General features: G+C 46.4%; 1 protein-coding gene across 1 annotated transcript; it reads left to right on the top strand.

The window, feature by feature from the left end:
* The first annotated feature begins 2,538 nt into the window (after window positions 1-2,538).
* Window positions 2,539-3,932, top strand: LOC115382743 (tripartite motif-containing protein 16-like protein). Its single transcript, XM_030084610.1, has one exon. The coding sequence runs from the start codon at window positions 2,547-2,549 to the stop codon at window positions 3,930-3,932; it is 1,386 nt and encodes a 461-aa protein (XP_029940470.1). The 5' UTR covers window positions 2,539-2,546.
* The last annotated feature ends 9,334 nt before the right edge of the window (window positions 3,933-13,266 follow it).

Here is a 13,266-nt window from a genome sequence, read left to right as displayed (position 1 = left end):
TACGGAGAAATAATTCCAAAAAAATTCCCAAAAACCGGGAATTTTTTCCAATGTATGCGGATGAGAGCCGACTAAAAAACATGACAAAAATTGATCCCTGAACAAGTCCATTGTGCCTAGCCATACTTCAACATACAGATGTCATTAAAATATCAAAATGTTGGAATTTTTATCCTCTATCCAGATGAGAAAACCTCATTTCAATAACTTCTATCAAGTTTGAACTGTGAGCTTTCAAGTTTGGTAAGAATTTCAGCCATTTTTAGAGTTTATAAAGGGTGTGTATGGGAGAGGGTTAGAGTGGGAGTGGCTCTCCTCCCCAAGGCCACATTTCTGGCTCAATCTTCACAGATTATACATCAAAACAGAGGCATTTTTCTTGTGATTCTCCCAATGCTTTCATTTTGTCTCTATCTCAGACGATTCTCTCTCCAGATGCATTTGTTTGAGGAGAGTGCATAAGTTTCTCCCATCCACTCCAATGCATTTTGGAGAGAGATTTTCTCACTCATATTCAAAGTTCACACAGTTTTAGAAACTTGCTGTGGCTATACAGATGATTCTACAGACAGAAAATTCCCAGGATAATTCAACGAAAGGCTTGCTCACAGAAAAGCTTTCTTTCAATTTCACCTCTCGGTTTTCAAGGAAGCACACAGATTTTATTAAATAGAAAAGGGGTGGGGCTGACCTATAGGCAATGGACCCACTGCAGTTTGCCTATCAAGAGAACATGGGGGTGGATGATGCGGTGCTATTTATGCTCCACCGGTCCCTTTCATTTTTAGAGGGTTCTGGGGTTTATGTGAGGCTGATGTTCTTTGACTTTAAAAGTGCTTTTAACACCATTCAGCCTCATATATTAAAGAGGAAACTGGAGATGCTTGGAGTTGATCCCTTGTTCATCAAGTGGATCCACAACTCCCTGACAGATCGGATCCAGTACGTCAGGCTGGGGCGCTGCACGTCAGAAACACTCATGAGCAGCACTGGAGCACCGCAGGGGACAGTATTGTCTCCCTTCCTCTTCACACTATACACATCTGACTTTGCATATAAATCTGCAGCCTGCCACTTCCAGAAGTCCTCTGATGATACGGCAGTTGTGGCATGTGTGAGAGGAGGGGATGAGAGGGAGTACAGGGAGGTCATCTCCTCTTTTACTGAATGGAGCAGGAGCAATGGTCTGATCCTCAACACCTCCAAGACCAAGGAGATGATCATTGACTTTGGCAGGAAGCCCTCCCATCGGCCTGTCATCAGTAATGGTGAGGAGAATGAGGTGGTGCGCAGTTACAGGTACCTGGGAGTCCATTTGGATGATGAACTGGACTGGTCCGTGCAGGCAGACGCCGTGTACAAGAAAGGACAGACTCGGCTTTACTTTCTGCGAAGGCTGAGATCTTTTGACCTGTGCAGTGAGATGCTCTACATCTTTTATCAGTCTGTGGTGGCTCGTGCTTTGTTCTTTGGAGTTGTTTGTTGGGGTGCAATCTGACCCAGAGGGACAGTAACCGACTGGATAAGCTGATCAAGAAGGTTGTGTCTGTGTTGGGGAGGAAGGTGGACTCAGTGGGAGTGATGCTAGAAAGGAGAATGAGGGCTGTAATGAAGGGCATCCTTGGAAACACAAAACACCCACTGCATGCGACACTATCTGCTCAGCAAAGTCAACGCAGTAAAAGGTTTCTTTGTATGAGCAGCAAGACGGAGCGTTTTAGAAAATCATTTCTTCCCTCTGCTATAAGACTGCATAACAATCTGTTTGAACATGTGCATTTCACTACCATTGCTGGTAACTTTTAATTTGTCCCTTTTATATGTTTTTCTGTGTGAGTCTTTTATGTGTATAAATGTGTGACGACTCAGACACCTGAATTTCTCCTACGGGGGGATTACTAAAGTATCTATCTATCTATCTATCTTCCCTGAGTATAGATTGGTTTCAACATCCTCTTTTGGATGGAAACAAAGCAACAGCTGCACAGGAATAGGATAAGATGCATCCAGTCAGCATTTTGCAGACTGCAGGCAGTTTGCCCATAGTTCTTCCCGCTGAGTCAACTTCCACTTTCTTGTGCAGTTTTCAATACATTTAATGGATTCATTTAATGAAACCATTTAACAATGATAATCAAACATAATATTTCCAACACAACTCATTTGCAACCACAGGAAGTCCAGAGATGTGAATGTTAATTTGCGACACATGAAAGAAAGAGTGAGTGAGTTGAAAAGCAGAACCTGAAAGCTTCACCTTCCAGCTGAACATCAGCCGAAGTAGCTGAACAACGGCTTGAAGGTGAAGTGAAGCTGCTGGATCTCCTGAATGAAATCAGCCTGTGACGGCCTCTCCCTTCTCTGCCTCCTCCTCTTTCACAGATCTCCCAGCTGAGGATCACTGACGCCTCCGAGCTGCAGAGGGCAGCAAAACCAGGAGCCCCACCAGCAGAACCAGGAGCAGGAAACCAGAGGAGGGTCCAGCTTCAACCCTGCTGAGCAGGAAGAGAATCTCTTCAAATTCCAGCTGTTGTTGAGAGGAGAAAATGGCTCAGGGAGGAGCTCAGCTGGATCCACTAAAGTTCTCTTGCTCCATCTGTCTGGATCTCCTGAAGGATCCGCTGACGGTTCCCTGTGGACACAGCTACTGCAGCAGCTGTATTAAAAGACACTGGGATGAAGAGAAGATCAAGGGAATCTACAGCTGTCCTCAGTGTAGGACGAGTTTCAAGCAGAGGCCAAACATCAAGAAAAACGTTATGTTAGCAGAGTTAGTGGAGGATCTGAAGAAGACTGGACTCCCAGACACTGCAGCAGAGAGGAGAAAGAAGCAGAAGGAGCTGGAGGAGAGTCGACTAAACATCCAGCAGAGAATCCAGGAGCGAGAGAAAGAGGTGAAGCTGCTTCAGCAGCAGGTGGAGGCCATCAATGTCTCTGCTGATGAAGCAGTGGAGAACAGCGAGGAGAGCTTCACCCAGATGATCCGTCTCATCCACAAAAGAAGCCTGGAGGTGAAACAGGAGCTGAGATCCCAGCAGCAAACTGCAGTGAGTGAACTCAAAGAGCTTGAGGAGAAGCTGCAGCAGGAGATCAGTGAGCTGAAGAGGAAAGACGTCCAGCTGGAGCAGCTGGCTCACACAGAGGACCACACCCAGTTTCTGCTCAGCTACCCCTCAGTGTCAGCACTCAGTGAGCCCACACACTCCTCCAGCATCCAGACTGCTCCTCTCAGATACTTTGAGGACGTGGCAGCAGCTGTGTCAGAGAGCAGAGACAAACTCCAGGACATCCTGAGAGAGACTGGGACAAACATCTCACTGAGAGCCGCTGAGGAGGAGCTGCTACTGCTGCAACCACCAAAACCACCAAAGCCACAGCCAGAGAGCAGAGCGGACTTCTTACAGTATTCCCAGCAGATCACACTGGATCCAAACTCTGCTCACAAACAAATGCTGTTGTCTGACAGGAACAGAAAGGTAACTTTAACATTTAGACAGCCGTATGCTGACCATCCAGACAGATTCACCGGATATTTCCAGGTCCTGAGCAGACAAAGCCTAACTGGACGTCATTACTGGGAGGTGGAGAGAAGTGGAATAGGATTTATTCTAGCAGTCACATACAAGAACATCAGAAGAGCAGGAATCAATTGTGAATGTATATTTGGATTTGATGACAAATCCTGGGCTTTCACTTGTGACCCACAGAATTACAGATTTCAGCACAACAACGCACAAACTGAAATCTCAGGTCCTCAGTCCTCCAGAGTGGGAGTGTACCTGGATCACACGGCAGGTATTCTCTCCTTCTACAGCGTCTCTGAAACCATGACTCTCCTCCACAGAGTCCAGACCACCTTCACTCAGCCGCTACATGCAGGAGTTAGACTTTCTTTCAAAAGATCCTCTGCAAAGTTCCTGAAACCTCAGTAGAGGACTTTCGTCATATCCCCTTGTGTAATTTTTTTCCAGATCTTAATTCCAATATGCAGTCTGTGCCAGTATGGTGTGAGGCAGGTTTTTGTTTGTTTCCACTGACTAAAGTTGTAGATACTATCAAAAGAACTGTACCCAAATATTTCCATTCTGGAAACCTAAGTTAAAGTATCTAGCGCATTGTTACCGGTTTCACAAGGAGGAGATATCACAAATCTGACTTCTGATCCATAGTGACATTTGGAACTCTCGACAAAACCGGAATGTTTAGACACCTTATCTTAAATCCTCCGTTGTGTGCTGAAGCCACTTGGTGCTCACTGGTTGTTTTGCTGCCACATTTTTGTGCAGATGCAGCACCTGGTCTTCAGAGAAGCTAACAGGAGAGGGGATTCAGAGGGAACTGGACGATGCTATCCAGAGTTTCCTAAGCTGTGTCACAGAGAATGGAGGCTGACACAGCTTCACTCAGACTACCAGAGAGTCAAGGACCTTGACAACCGGACGTTTAGGGAACATGACTGTATGAGAGTGAAGGACCTTGACTGCCAGAGAGTCGGTGGCCACTGTGCCAGGTGCTTTAACCTTATGGCAGGATGATATAATAATAATTTGAGGAGTTTCAAGCTGCCCTTCTCGACTGGTTGTTGTCATTTACAAAGGGGCATTATGGGATTCTCACCCTTCCGCAGGAAATGCATGCAGATTTTATCAAATTCCTTTCTCACTGGGAATTGTTCTGGGGAGTGACTGAAGAAGACGATACACTTTGGAAATGCAATTCAGTTCATATTCAACATGTTGAAATTGCCCACAAAGACAAGAACAAGAGTCCAGGTTTCCCTACCAGCACAAGTCTTGGCCTTGGTCAAAATTCTCTTTGACCACATCCCTCAATTAAAGGGAAAAGTATACCTGAAGATATTGAAAGCCTTTTTGGAGCTACTGAATCATTTAGGAGAGAGGGACAACAACTCCAGGAAAACCAGGGTCATTACGAGTAGGAACAGTAAGTGGTTCAAGAGCAGGGGAAAGCCACAGCTCAGGGCTCACATATTTATGTGCTTCACGGGACAGTTAAAAACTACCTGAGTTCAAGCGGTGTCTGTCTCATGTGACCAATGTCTGATTTTAGAATTTACAATTTTTGGAGAGAAGCTGAAGTTCAAACTGATTAGCAACATGATGCAGTCAAAGTTTAAATTGATCCTATCAGAGCAAAGGACCAAGAAACTAAGGTGTGTTTGATTCCAACTGTGAAGTTCAATAACCGCTGAGCAGGAAGAGAAACTCTTCAAAGACTGTTGTTGAGAAGAGAAAATGGCTCAGAGAGGAGTTCAAATGGATTCATAAAACTTCTCTTGCTGCATCTGTCTGGATCTCCCAAAGGATCCGCTGACGGTTCCCTGTGGACACAGCTACTGCAGCAGCTGCATTAAAATCCACTGAGATGGAGAGAAGGAAACAAGGAGTCATCAGCCAGGAATTCAGATGTTTTCAGTCTGATTCCTCTTCTTGCTTCCTTTTGAGGTTTTACCAGAACTTTTGTTGAATAATTTTATAACATTCTTTACATCATGCTTATTATATTATGTTATTTACTATTGTTCATGTAATGCATGTCTCTGTTAGTTATAGTATGCTAGTAGACACAGGCGTAGAAAAGACATGTATCCTTTTTCTGTTTGCCAGCCTGCCATTTTTCATTTTTACGGCAGCCTCTTGGCAGCTGGACAGTTTGTTTTTTCTAAAGCTAAGACTACAGGTCAATTGTCTCTCTGTCTCCCTCTTGCGCAAATGAGGCTCATTGGACAAGAAATGTGACACTATGTTTTGTTGCACAACACCTGGCATTTGGGAAGAATGGATGGAGACTTGATGGAGGCAGAGGGCCTCCCAAGGGGTCACGACATTGACCTTTGTAGGGAGGGGGGAAAAGAGTCAATTGAGAATCAACAAATGGTTTTGAGCAATTGTGTCTTGACGAAGAATCAATTGAGAAGCAACAAACCCCCAAAAAATAGTATAAATAGATGGAGCGGAGAGCGTTCAGCGCGTCAGTTCTTTGGTCAGCCTGGCTGCCGGAAGGTTTTTTTTGGGAATAAAGTCCTCCTTTGGCATTCTGACTCTGACTCTGCCTGATTTTTCTGAGAAGAACTACGATTGAAGACTTCGAGAACCGATTGGATATAATTGAGGATTTTACGTTTTTTCTGGAATATATGTTTGTGGGGTTTTTTGCACCGTGACTGGCCTAGGATACTTTTTTAAATAAAATTCCACGACACTTTCCCTGACAGCTTGGTTCTTCAAGCAGGATTGCAACATTCCTCTCATCACCAGGGTCGGGGCAAGACGTGCACATTGACGGGCCAACCTGGTTTCTCCTAGAAATAAGACCTCCAACTGAATCATTGCTAAAAGAGTCTGGTTTTCCACTGGAGATGAGAAGGTGATGGACTCTGAACAACAATTTACAGCTGAGACTGATTCAGGACCAGCTGGAGGTGAGTAAGACAGTTTTGTGTGACAGCGATTTGAGGTCCGAGACCCGTCCGTACAGAGGGGCAGTGAAGTTACACCACCAGGATCCAGGATCTGATCTCCACTGCCAGTCAAGGAAAAACAAAAACTTGGAAAATAGGGAAAGGAAAATGTATGATATATATATATATATATATATATATATATATATATATATATATATATATATATATATATATATATGTGTGTGTGTGTGTGTGTGTGTGTGTGTGTGTGTGAAAAAAATGAACTGAAACTGTTTTAAAGTCTTTCAGGACTAGCTAAAAGTAACATAAATTGTAAAGAAAATGTGAGTTTTTTCTCTTTGGGAACTGAGGGCAGGTTACGGCACACTGCATGACGTGTCTGTCTCCGTCCATCTGAGTCTGCACAGCTGTGTCATGGCAGCAGGAGTCAGGAGAACGCCCCAGAGTTTGAGTACGAGATAAGAATAAATTACTTGTTTTGGAACATGGTGAAATGTATGTTTTTTTGGGGTTTTTTTCTTGAAAGGTAGAAACCACATGAACTGTAAAGTCAGTTGTTTTCTATAATCTGCCTGGAAGCAACGCTGTAAAAACTAAAATTAACAATAGCTTAAACAAAAGTAGTCAACATGGATAAAAACAAATTAAAACTGAGCTGAAGCTGGAGACACAAAGTCAGAATGAAATGCAGTGTAGTGAGAAACTGAAATCTATTAAAACCTTGATACTGAGTGATTTGTGTCTCAAGCTCTGACCTTTGCTGGTGTGAGAGCTGAAACTGAAGCATCTCAACGCTGAAAACTGCTGAACCGGGGATCCACTGGGAAGCTCCCTGACTGCTGGGTCTTCTGAGCCAGACTCCAGCATTCCTCTGATCACACACACACGCACGCACACGCTCACGCACACGCACACGCACACACACACACACACCATTAACTGCTGTCATTACAGTTACTCCACATTTCAGGTTATCCCACTCCAGCTGGATGGAATTGCAAAAGCAACAGTTGAAGCACTGGTTCAAAGATGGGGCATGAGACCCTTGAGAGGGACACCAGAGGTCACTATGAAGGTCAGAGGTTTTTCCCCTTGAAGTCACCAGAGTGAGCTTTACACACAACGCAAGAAGAGTGGAGCAGCAAACAAGAGCAGTCTGCCAATAAAAAGAATATTCATTTTAAGAGGAAGTGAATTGGTCATTCATTGAACTGACTTTTAAGATTTCTTCTGTCATGTATTACTGTTAAAGGTGTAATACAACATTTTGATTTCCGGGTGGATCACCTAAATAATTGGTGGGTCTGTTTGTCAATCATTCTGACGAGCTGCTTTCATAAGGCGGTTCTACGTGCTCTCGCCCAATCAGCTTCTCCCTTTTGCGCATTCAGAGTGTTTATGTAGCCGGTGAGCTTCTGAGCTAGTACTTACCGATGGTGAGTCTGACATAATGAAACTGTAACTGTTTCGGAAAAAAAAGCTTTATTTATGAGTGAGGCGGATCGCAGAAACTGTAAACAGAGCCGTGCACGCCGGAGAAGAGGAGATTGCGCTCGTACACTTCCGGGTTTCCTGGGAGAAGCAGGAGAAGCAGGAGAGCCGGGCGGATGGTCTGGAGCATGCGCGTTGTTCAAAAAGTGAGTAACAGACGTGGGGCTTCGTCTTTTCGAGAAAATCGTGTATTAGACCTTTAAATTAAATTCAGTTACATTTTTTTTTAGATCAAAAGCTCAATGATCGCCAAAATAATCAACAGACGACTCGACCAATACAACAATCAACAGCTGCAGCCCTAAACCTCCCCATGTGGCTCTAACTGGGTGGGACACAAGACCGAGCCCTTTAAACCCAGAGCAGTTTATGTGGTTTAAACAGTGAGACATTGAACCAAATGTGTTGAAGGAACAACTCATTAAGGTTTTTGCCAGGACGCAAACATTACTGGATCCATACTTTTTGACACACCACTCAAATAATTTGGCAGAAGAGGTCAGCACCATGGAGAGCGAACACAGCATCCAAATGATCGCACTGTGTGCAAATCATAGACAGTGAATAATAAATGGACAGACCTTTCGTGACGTCACCCATAGAGTTCTCAACCGCCGTTCTGAAGACGACAAGCGAGTCCAGCAGGACGTCTCCACATTGAATATTTGAAACCGGATGTAAATGTGATTGGTCCAGCCCGTCACGTGACCGCATCACGTGGACAGAGGAGGCGCTGTGATAGGGCGATTTATGCAAAACTTTAACTCGTAATATAAAATCAACAGATGATTTATGTGAAAACCAGAGTCTGGTGAAGCCAACACAGTTATAGAAGCTAGTGATAGAGACCAAAACATGTCCTGAAACCGGGCGCTTAATATGTTTATTTGCACTCTGAAAATCGGCATTTTTGAATGGGTTCCAATGAGACCGGGGCTCTTTTTGAAACCAGCATCATCGCCCCCTGCTGGAAATTCTCCGGAATTACAGCTTTTTTGCACTTCCGCATTATCTTCATGTTTTATGAGCGGAGGTTGGCGCCTGGTGCAAATACATCAACATTCTGTGAAGTCGGCACCGCGGCCCACAACTTAACACACCACAAGCTTAGAATAAAGTAATAGATCTACTCACCACCATTAAAAGGGCATATGGTGAGCCGTGCACTCTGCAGACACATTCACAACGTGCTGCATGTCAACCAGTGGCAGAGATTTCACTGTTACGCGTCACTTCAGATCAAACTATGTCATGGCCAACAGGTCAACAATATTGGGACTAAAACGAGTAGAAACATCTCTGTTACGGCCGTCGCCGTATTCTTGGTTCTCCCCCACACGTGTTAGCGTGTGTGTCTGTGGGTGCGTGGTTCCCAGGCTGCTGCTGCTGCTGCAGGACCTATTCATCTCTTCATTGCCTGCACCTGAGGAGCCTGGACAGAGAGCAGCTCGTCAACCAACCCTGCAGAGCAGCAGAGGGGATAAAAGCGGCTGACAGGACACAGACTGCAGCTGGCTGTAGCTCGCCACGCTCACGTGCCTCTTAGAGCTAGTGTGAGGTGTGATGGCTGTTTGTTCGTGAGGTACTCGTCGCTGTTATCTGTTTGTGGCTTCTGGTTCTGTGTGCTTTTGGTTTCAGGATTCTTTTGTTGTATTCCCTTTATCATTAGTTACCCATTGGTTTTGTGTTCTTGGTTTTACAATTCTTAAGTTAGTCTCTTTTGGTTACCGTTTGTTCTTACTTTTGTTAATAAATGACTTTATTTCCACTTTCAATCTGTGGACTTTTATTTTACTGCCTTTACCCATCTCCTACCCGAGCTGGCCGTAACATCACTAATCAGTTGGCTTAATTGGTTTAATAGGCTCCATGCACAACTCAACCACTTCCTGAACTTCAGGAGGCTCCTTGTTTCTTGTCTTTCATGATAGGACGAGCTGATTAATGCAGGTGTGTCTGAAGTTGTTACAGAGGTCAAACACACCTGCATTAATAAGCTCATCCTATCATGAAAGACGGGAAACAAGGAGCCTCCTGAAGTTCAGGAAGTGGTTGAGTTGTGCATACAGTCCATACAAGAAAAGCCCCCAATGCTTCTTTTTCTTGCCTCTGCCAAGAACTAATGAACTCAAAAAAAAAAAACAACTGGAAATTGGCACTCAGAGAGCGCAGACCTCCGCCACAGCTCAAAAATGTCACCAACAACCATAAGAACACCATATATAATCACACAGCATTGTGATCGGGGGTGTGATCAGAGTGGAGCGCTGCAGCGTGCGGTGCCTCTCTCTGTCGCCCTCTCTCCCTGTGTGTGTGTTTATCTGAAAAGGAAAACTGAAAAGCAACATAATTTGTTATTTTACTTAATTTTAATTTGAAAATTGACCGGATTCTCTCGTATTCGTTCCCGACTTCCTGTCTGGTGCGATCTGCTCTGTCCAGCTTTACAACTGGCAGTGCACGGCTCGCGGAGAAAATGGAGAGGAGCTGCGGTCCACAACGCGAGCCGCTACGCACACGGCAGTCCCCCGCGTCTCCTGTATGACCCGTCAGATCGGTTAACAGGGGCGCCGATCTGACAGTCGGTGCGCGGCGCTTCCCATTTCTGCGTCGGAAGCGGCGCGTCCTTTGTGAACCCAGCGTTTGTCCCCCCCCGTCGGCGGGCCTGCCCAACCATGTGAAAGACTCCCTATCTCTCAATGACAAAGAATCTTTAAAAAACTCCTGGATCCAGACAGTGATCTGGATCATCACCAAAATTTAATGTATTCTAAGTTAGCCCAAGACCCACCTTTCCACAAAGTTTCATTGCAATCCGTCAATTACTTTTTTCGGGATCTTGCTAACAAACCAACAAACCAGCCAACAAACCGACATGATTACATAACCTCCTGGCGGAGGTAATTATTCAGCCTCCCATCTCACTCTGGAATATGCTGCCTCCAGAAATCATAAACACAACCAATCATGTTATCTTTAAATATTACCTAAGGAATGCAGTTATTGTGTTAATGTAACACACCTCTCGGAGTGATTACAGCAGGGCTTGAAGCAGGAAAAACTCACATGCCTGAATTTTTTTTTTTTCCGAGGGGGGGGGGGGGGGTCCAGGAAGAAGACCTTTTGGAGCATTTGCAGTCTAAATACAATATCTGGTGCACTTTGACACCATATAACTGAAAAACTAACATTCTCGCATTGCCTCCAATTGTGAAAGGGATACTTCATCAAACTATTAAACTATCCTTTAAACATGAAATAAAAATGCTGTGGAAAAAGTCTATTGTTGAGATAGAAATCCCAATTTCATGACTACAACATTTTTGAAAAATCTTTAATGAACAATGAAAACTTGTCATAATGCACAAGAAAACTACAGAGTGCTAGTTGTTGAGGCAGTCCGGTTCCCACTAAAACCTTTCAATTCTATCAAAATAAAATACGTAAATAAAACACAAAATGAAATAAATTAAATACAATAAAAAATAAATACAATACAAAATAAAAATAATTAAAACAAATACAAAAACAAATCTTTTTATGTCATAAAACAGACTTTAGTCTTATTTCCTCATTCTTTTTGGTTGGAAAGCAAAGTAATGCAAGATATCAAAGCCACTCCTTTTCAAGATGGAGGCATTTGGTAGTGCGCCAGAGGACTGGGCGGAGGCTTTGAGCCCGGCAGAGGACTGAGCGGAGGCTTTGAGCTCGACAGAGGACTGGGCGGAGGCTTTGAGCCCGGCAGAGGACTGAGCGGAGGCTTTGAGCTCGACAGAGGACTGGGCGGAGGCTTTGAGCTCGACAGAGGACTGAGCGGAGGCTTTGAGCTCGACAGAGGACTGGGCGGAGGCTTTGAGCCCGACAGAGGACTGAGCGGAGGCTTTGAGCTCGACAGAGGACTGGGCGGAGGCTTTGAGCCCGGCGGAGGACTGGGCGGAGGCTTGAGCACGGCAGAGGACTGGGCGGAGGCTTTGAGCCCGACAGAGGACTGGACGGAGGCTTTGAGCTCGACAGAGGACTGAGCGGAGGCTTTGAGCTCGACAGAGGACTGGGCGGAGGCTTTGAGCCCGGCGGAGGACTGGGCGGAGGCTTTGAGCCCGGCAGTGGTCTGGGCGGAGGCTTTGAGCCCGACAGAGGACTGGACGGAGGCTTTGAGCTCGACAGAGGACTGAGCGGAGGCTTTGAGCTCGACAGAGGACTGGGCGGAGGCTTTGAGCCCGACAGAGGACTGAGCGGAGGCTTTGAGCTCGACAGAGGACTGGGCGGAGGCTTTGAGCCCGGCGGAGGACTGGGCGGAGGCTTTGAGCCCAGCAGTGGTACACCTCCGGTGGGCTCACCACCCACCGAGGGAACCGTAGGGGCCGGGTGCAGTGTGGATTGGGTGGCAGCCGATGGCAGGGTGCCCGGCGACCCGATCCCCGGACACAGAGACTGGCTCTAGGGACATGGAATGTCACCTCGTTGGCGGGGAAGGAGCCCGAGCTTGTGAGGGAGGTTGAGAGGTACCGGCTAGATATAGTCGGGCTCACCTCCACACATAGCCTGGGCTCTGGAACCCAACCTCTCGAGAAGGGCTGGACTCTCCACTTCTCTGGCGTTGCCCGCAGTGAGAGGCGGCGGGCTGGTGTGGGTTTGCTTGTAGCCCCACAGCTCAGCCGCCATGTGTTGGAGTTCACCCCAGTGAACGAGAGGGTTGCATCCCTGCGCCTTCGGGTCGGGGATAGGTGCCTCACTGTTGTCTCGGCTTACGGGCCGAACAGCAGTGCAGAGTACCCGGCCTTCTTGGAGTCCCTGGGAGGGGTGCTGGACAGTGCTCCGACTGGGGACTCCATTGTTCTACTGGGGGACTTCAACGCCCACGTGGGCAGCGACAGTGAGACCTGGAAGGGGGTGATTGGATCGCACGGCCTCCCCGATCTGAACCCGAGTGGTGTTCTGTTATTGGACTTCTGTGCTAGTCACAGTTTGTCCATAACGAACACCATGTTCGAGCACAGGGGTGTCCATAAGTGCACTTGGCACCAGGACACCCTAGGTCGGAGGTCGATGATCGACTTTGTTGTCGTGTCATCTGACCTCCGGCCGCGTGTTTTGGACACTCGGGTGAAGAGAGGGGCAGAGCTGTCGACCGATCACCACCTGGTGGTGAGTTGGATTCGCTGGCGGAGGAGGAAACCGGACAGACTTGGCAGACCCAAACGTGTTGTGAGGGTCTGCTGGGAACGTCTGGCGGAACCCTCTGTCAGCATGGCTTTCAACTCCCACCTCCGGGAGAGCTTCTCTCATGTCCCGAGGGAGGCTGGGGACATCGAGTCCGAGTGGACCATGTT

Source organism: Salarias fasciatus, chromosome 3 (genome assembly GCF_902148845.1).
Source record: "Salarias fasciatus chromosome 3, fSalaFa1.1, whole genome shotgun sequence".
NCBI classification, from domain to species: Eukaryota; Metazoa; Chordata; class Actinopteri; order Blenniiformes; family Blenniidae; genus Salarias; species Salarias fasciatus.
The sequence above is the reverse complement of the archived record's forward strand: the minus strand, read 5'-3'. Positions and strand labels throughout refer to the sequence as shown.

Excerpts from the sequence above, each read along its gene's own strand:
- LOC115382743 (XM_030084610.1), top strand. The coding sequence starts at position 2,547 with ATGGCTCAGGGAGGAGCTCAGCTGGATCCACTAAAGTTCTCTTGCTCC.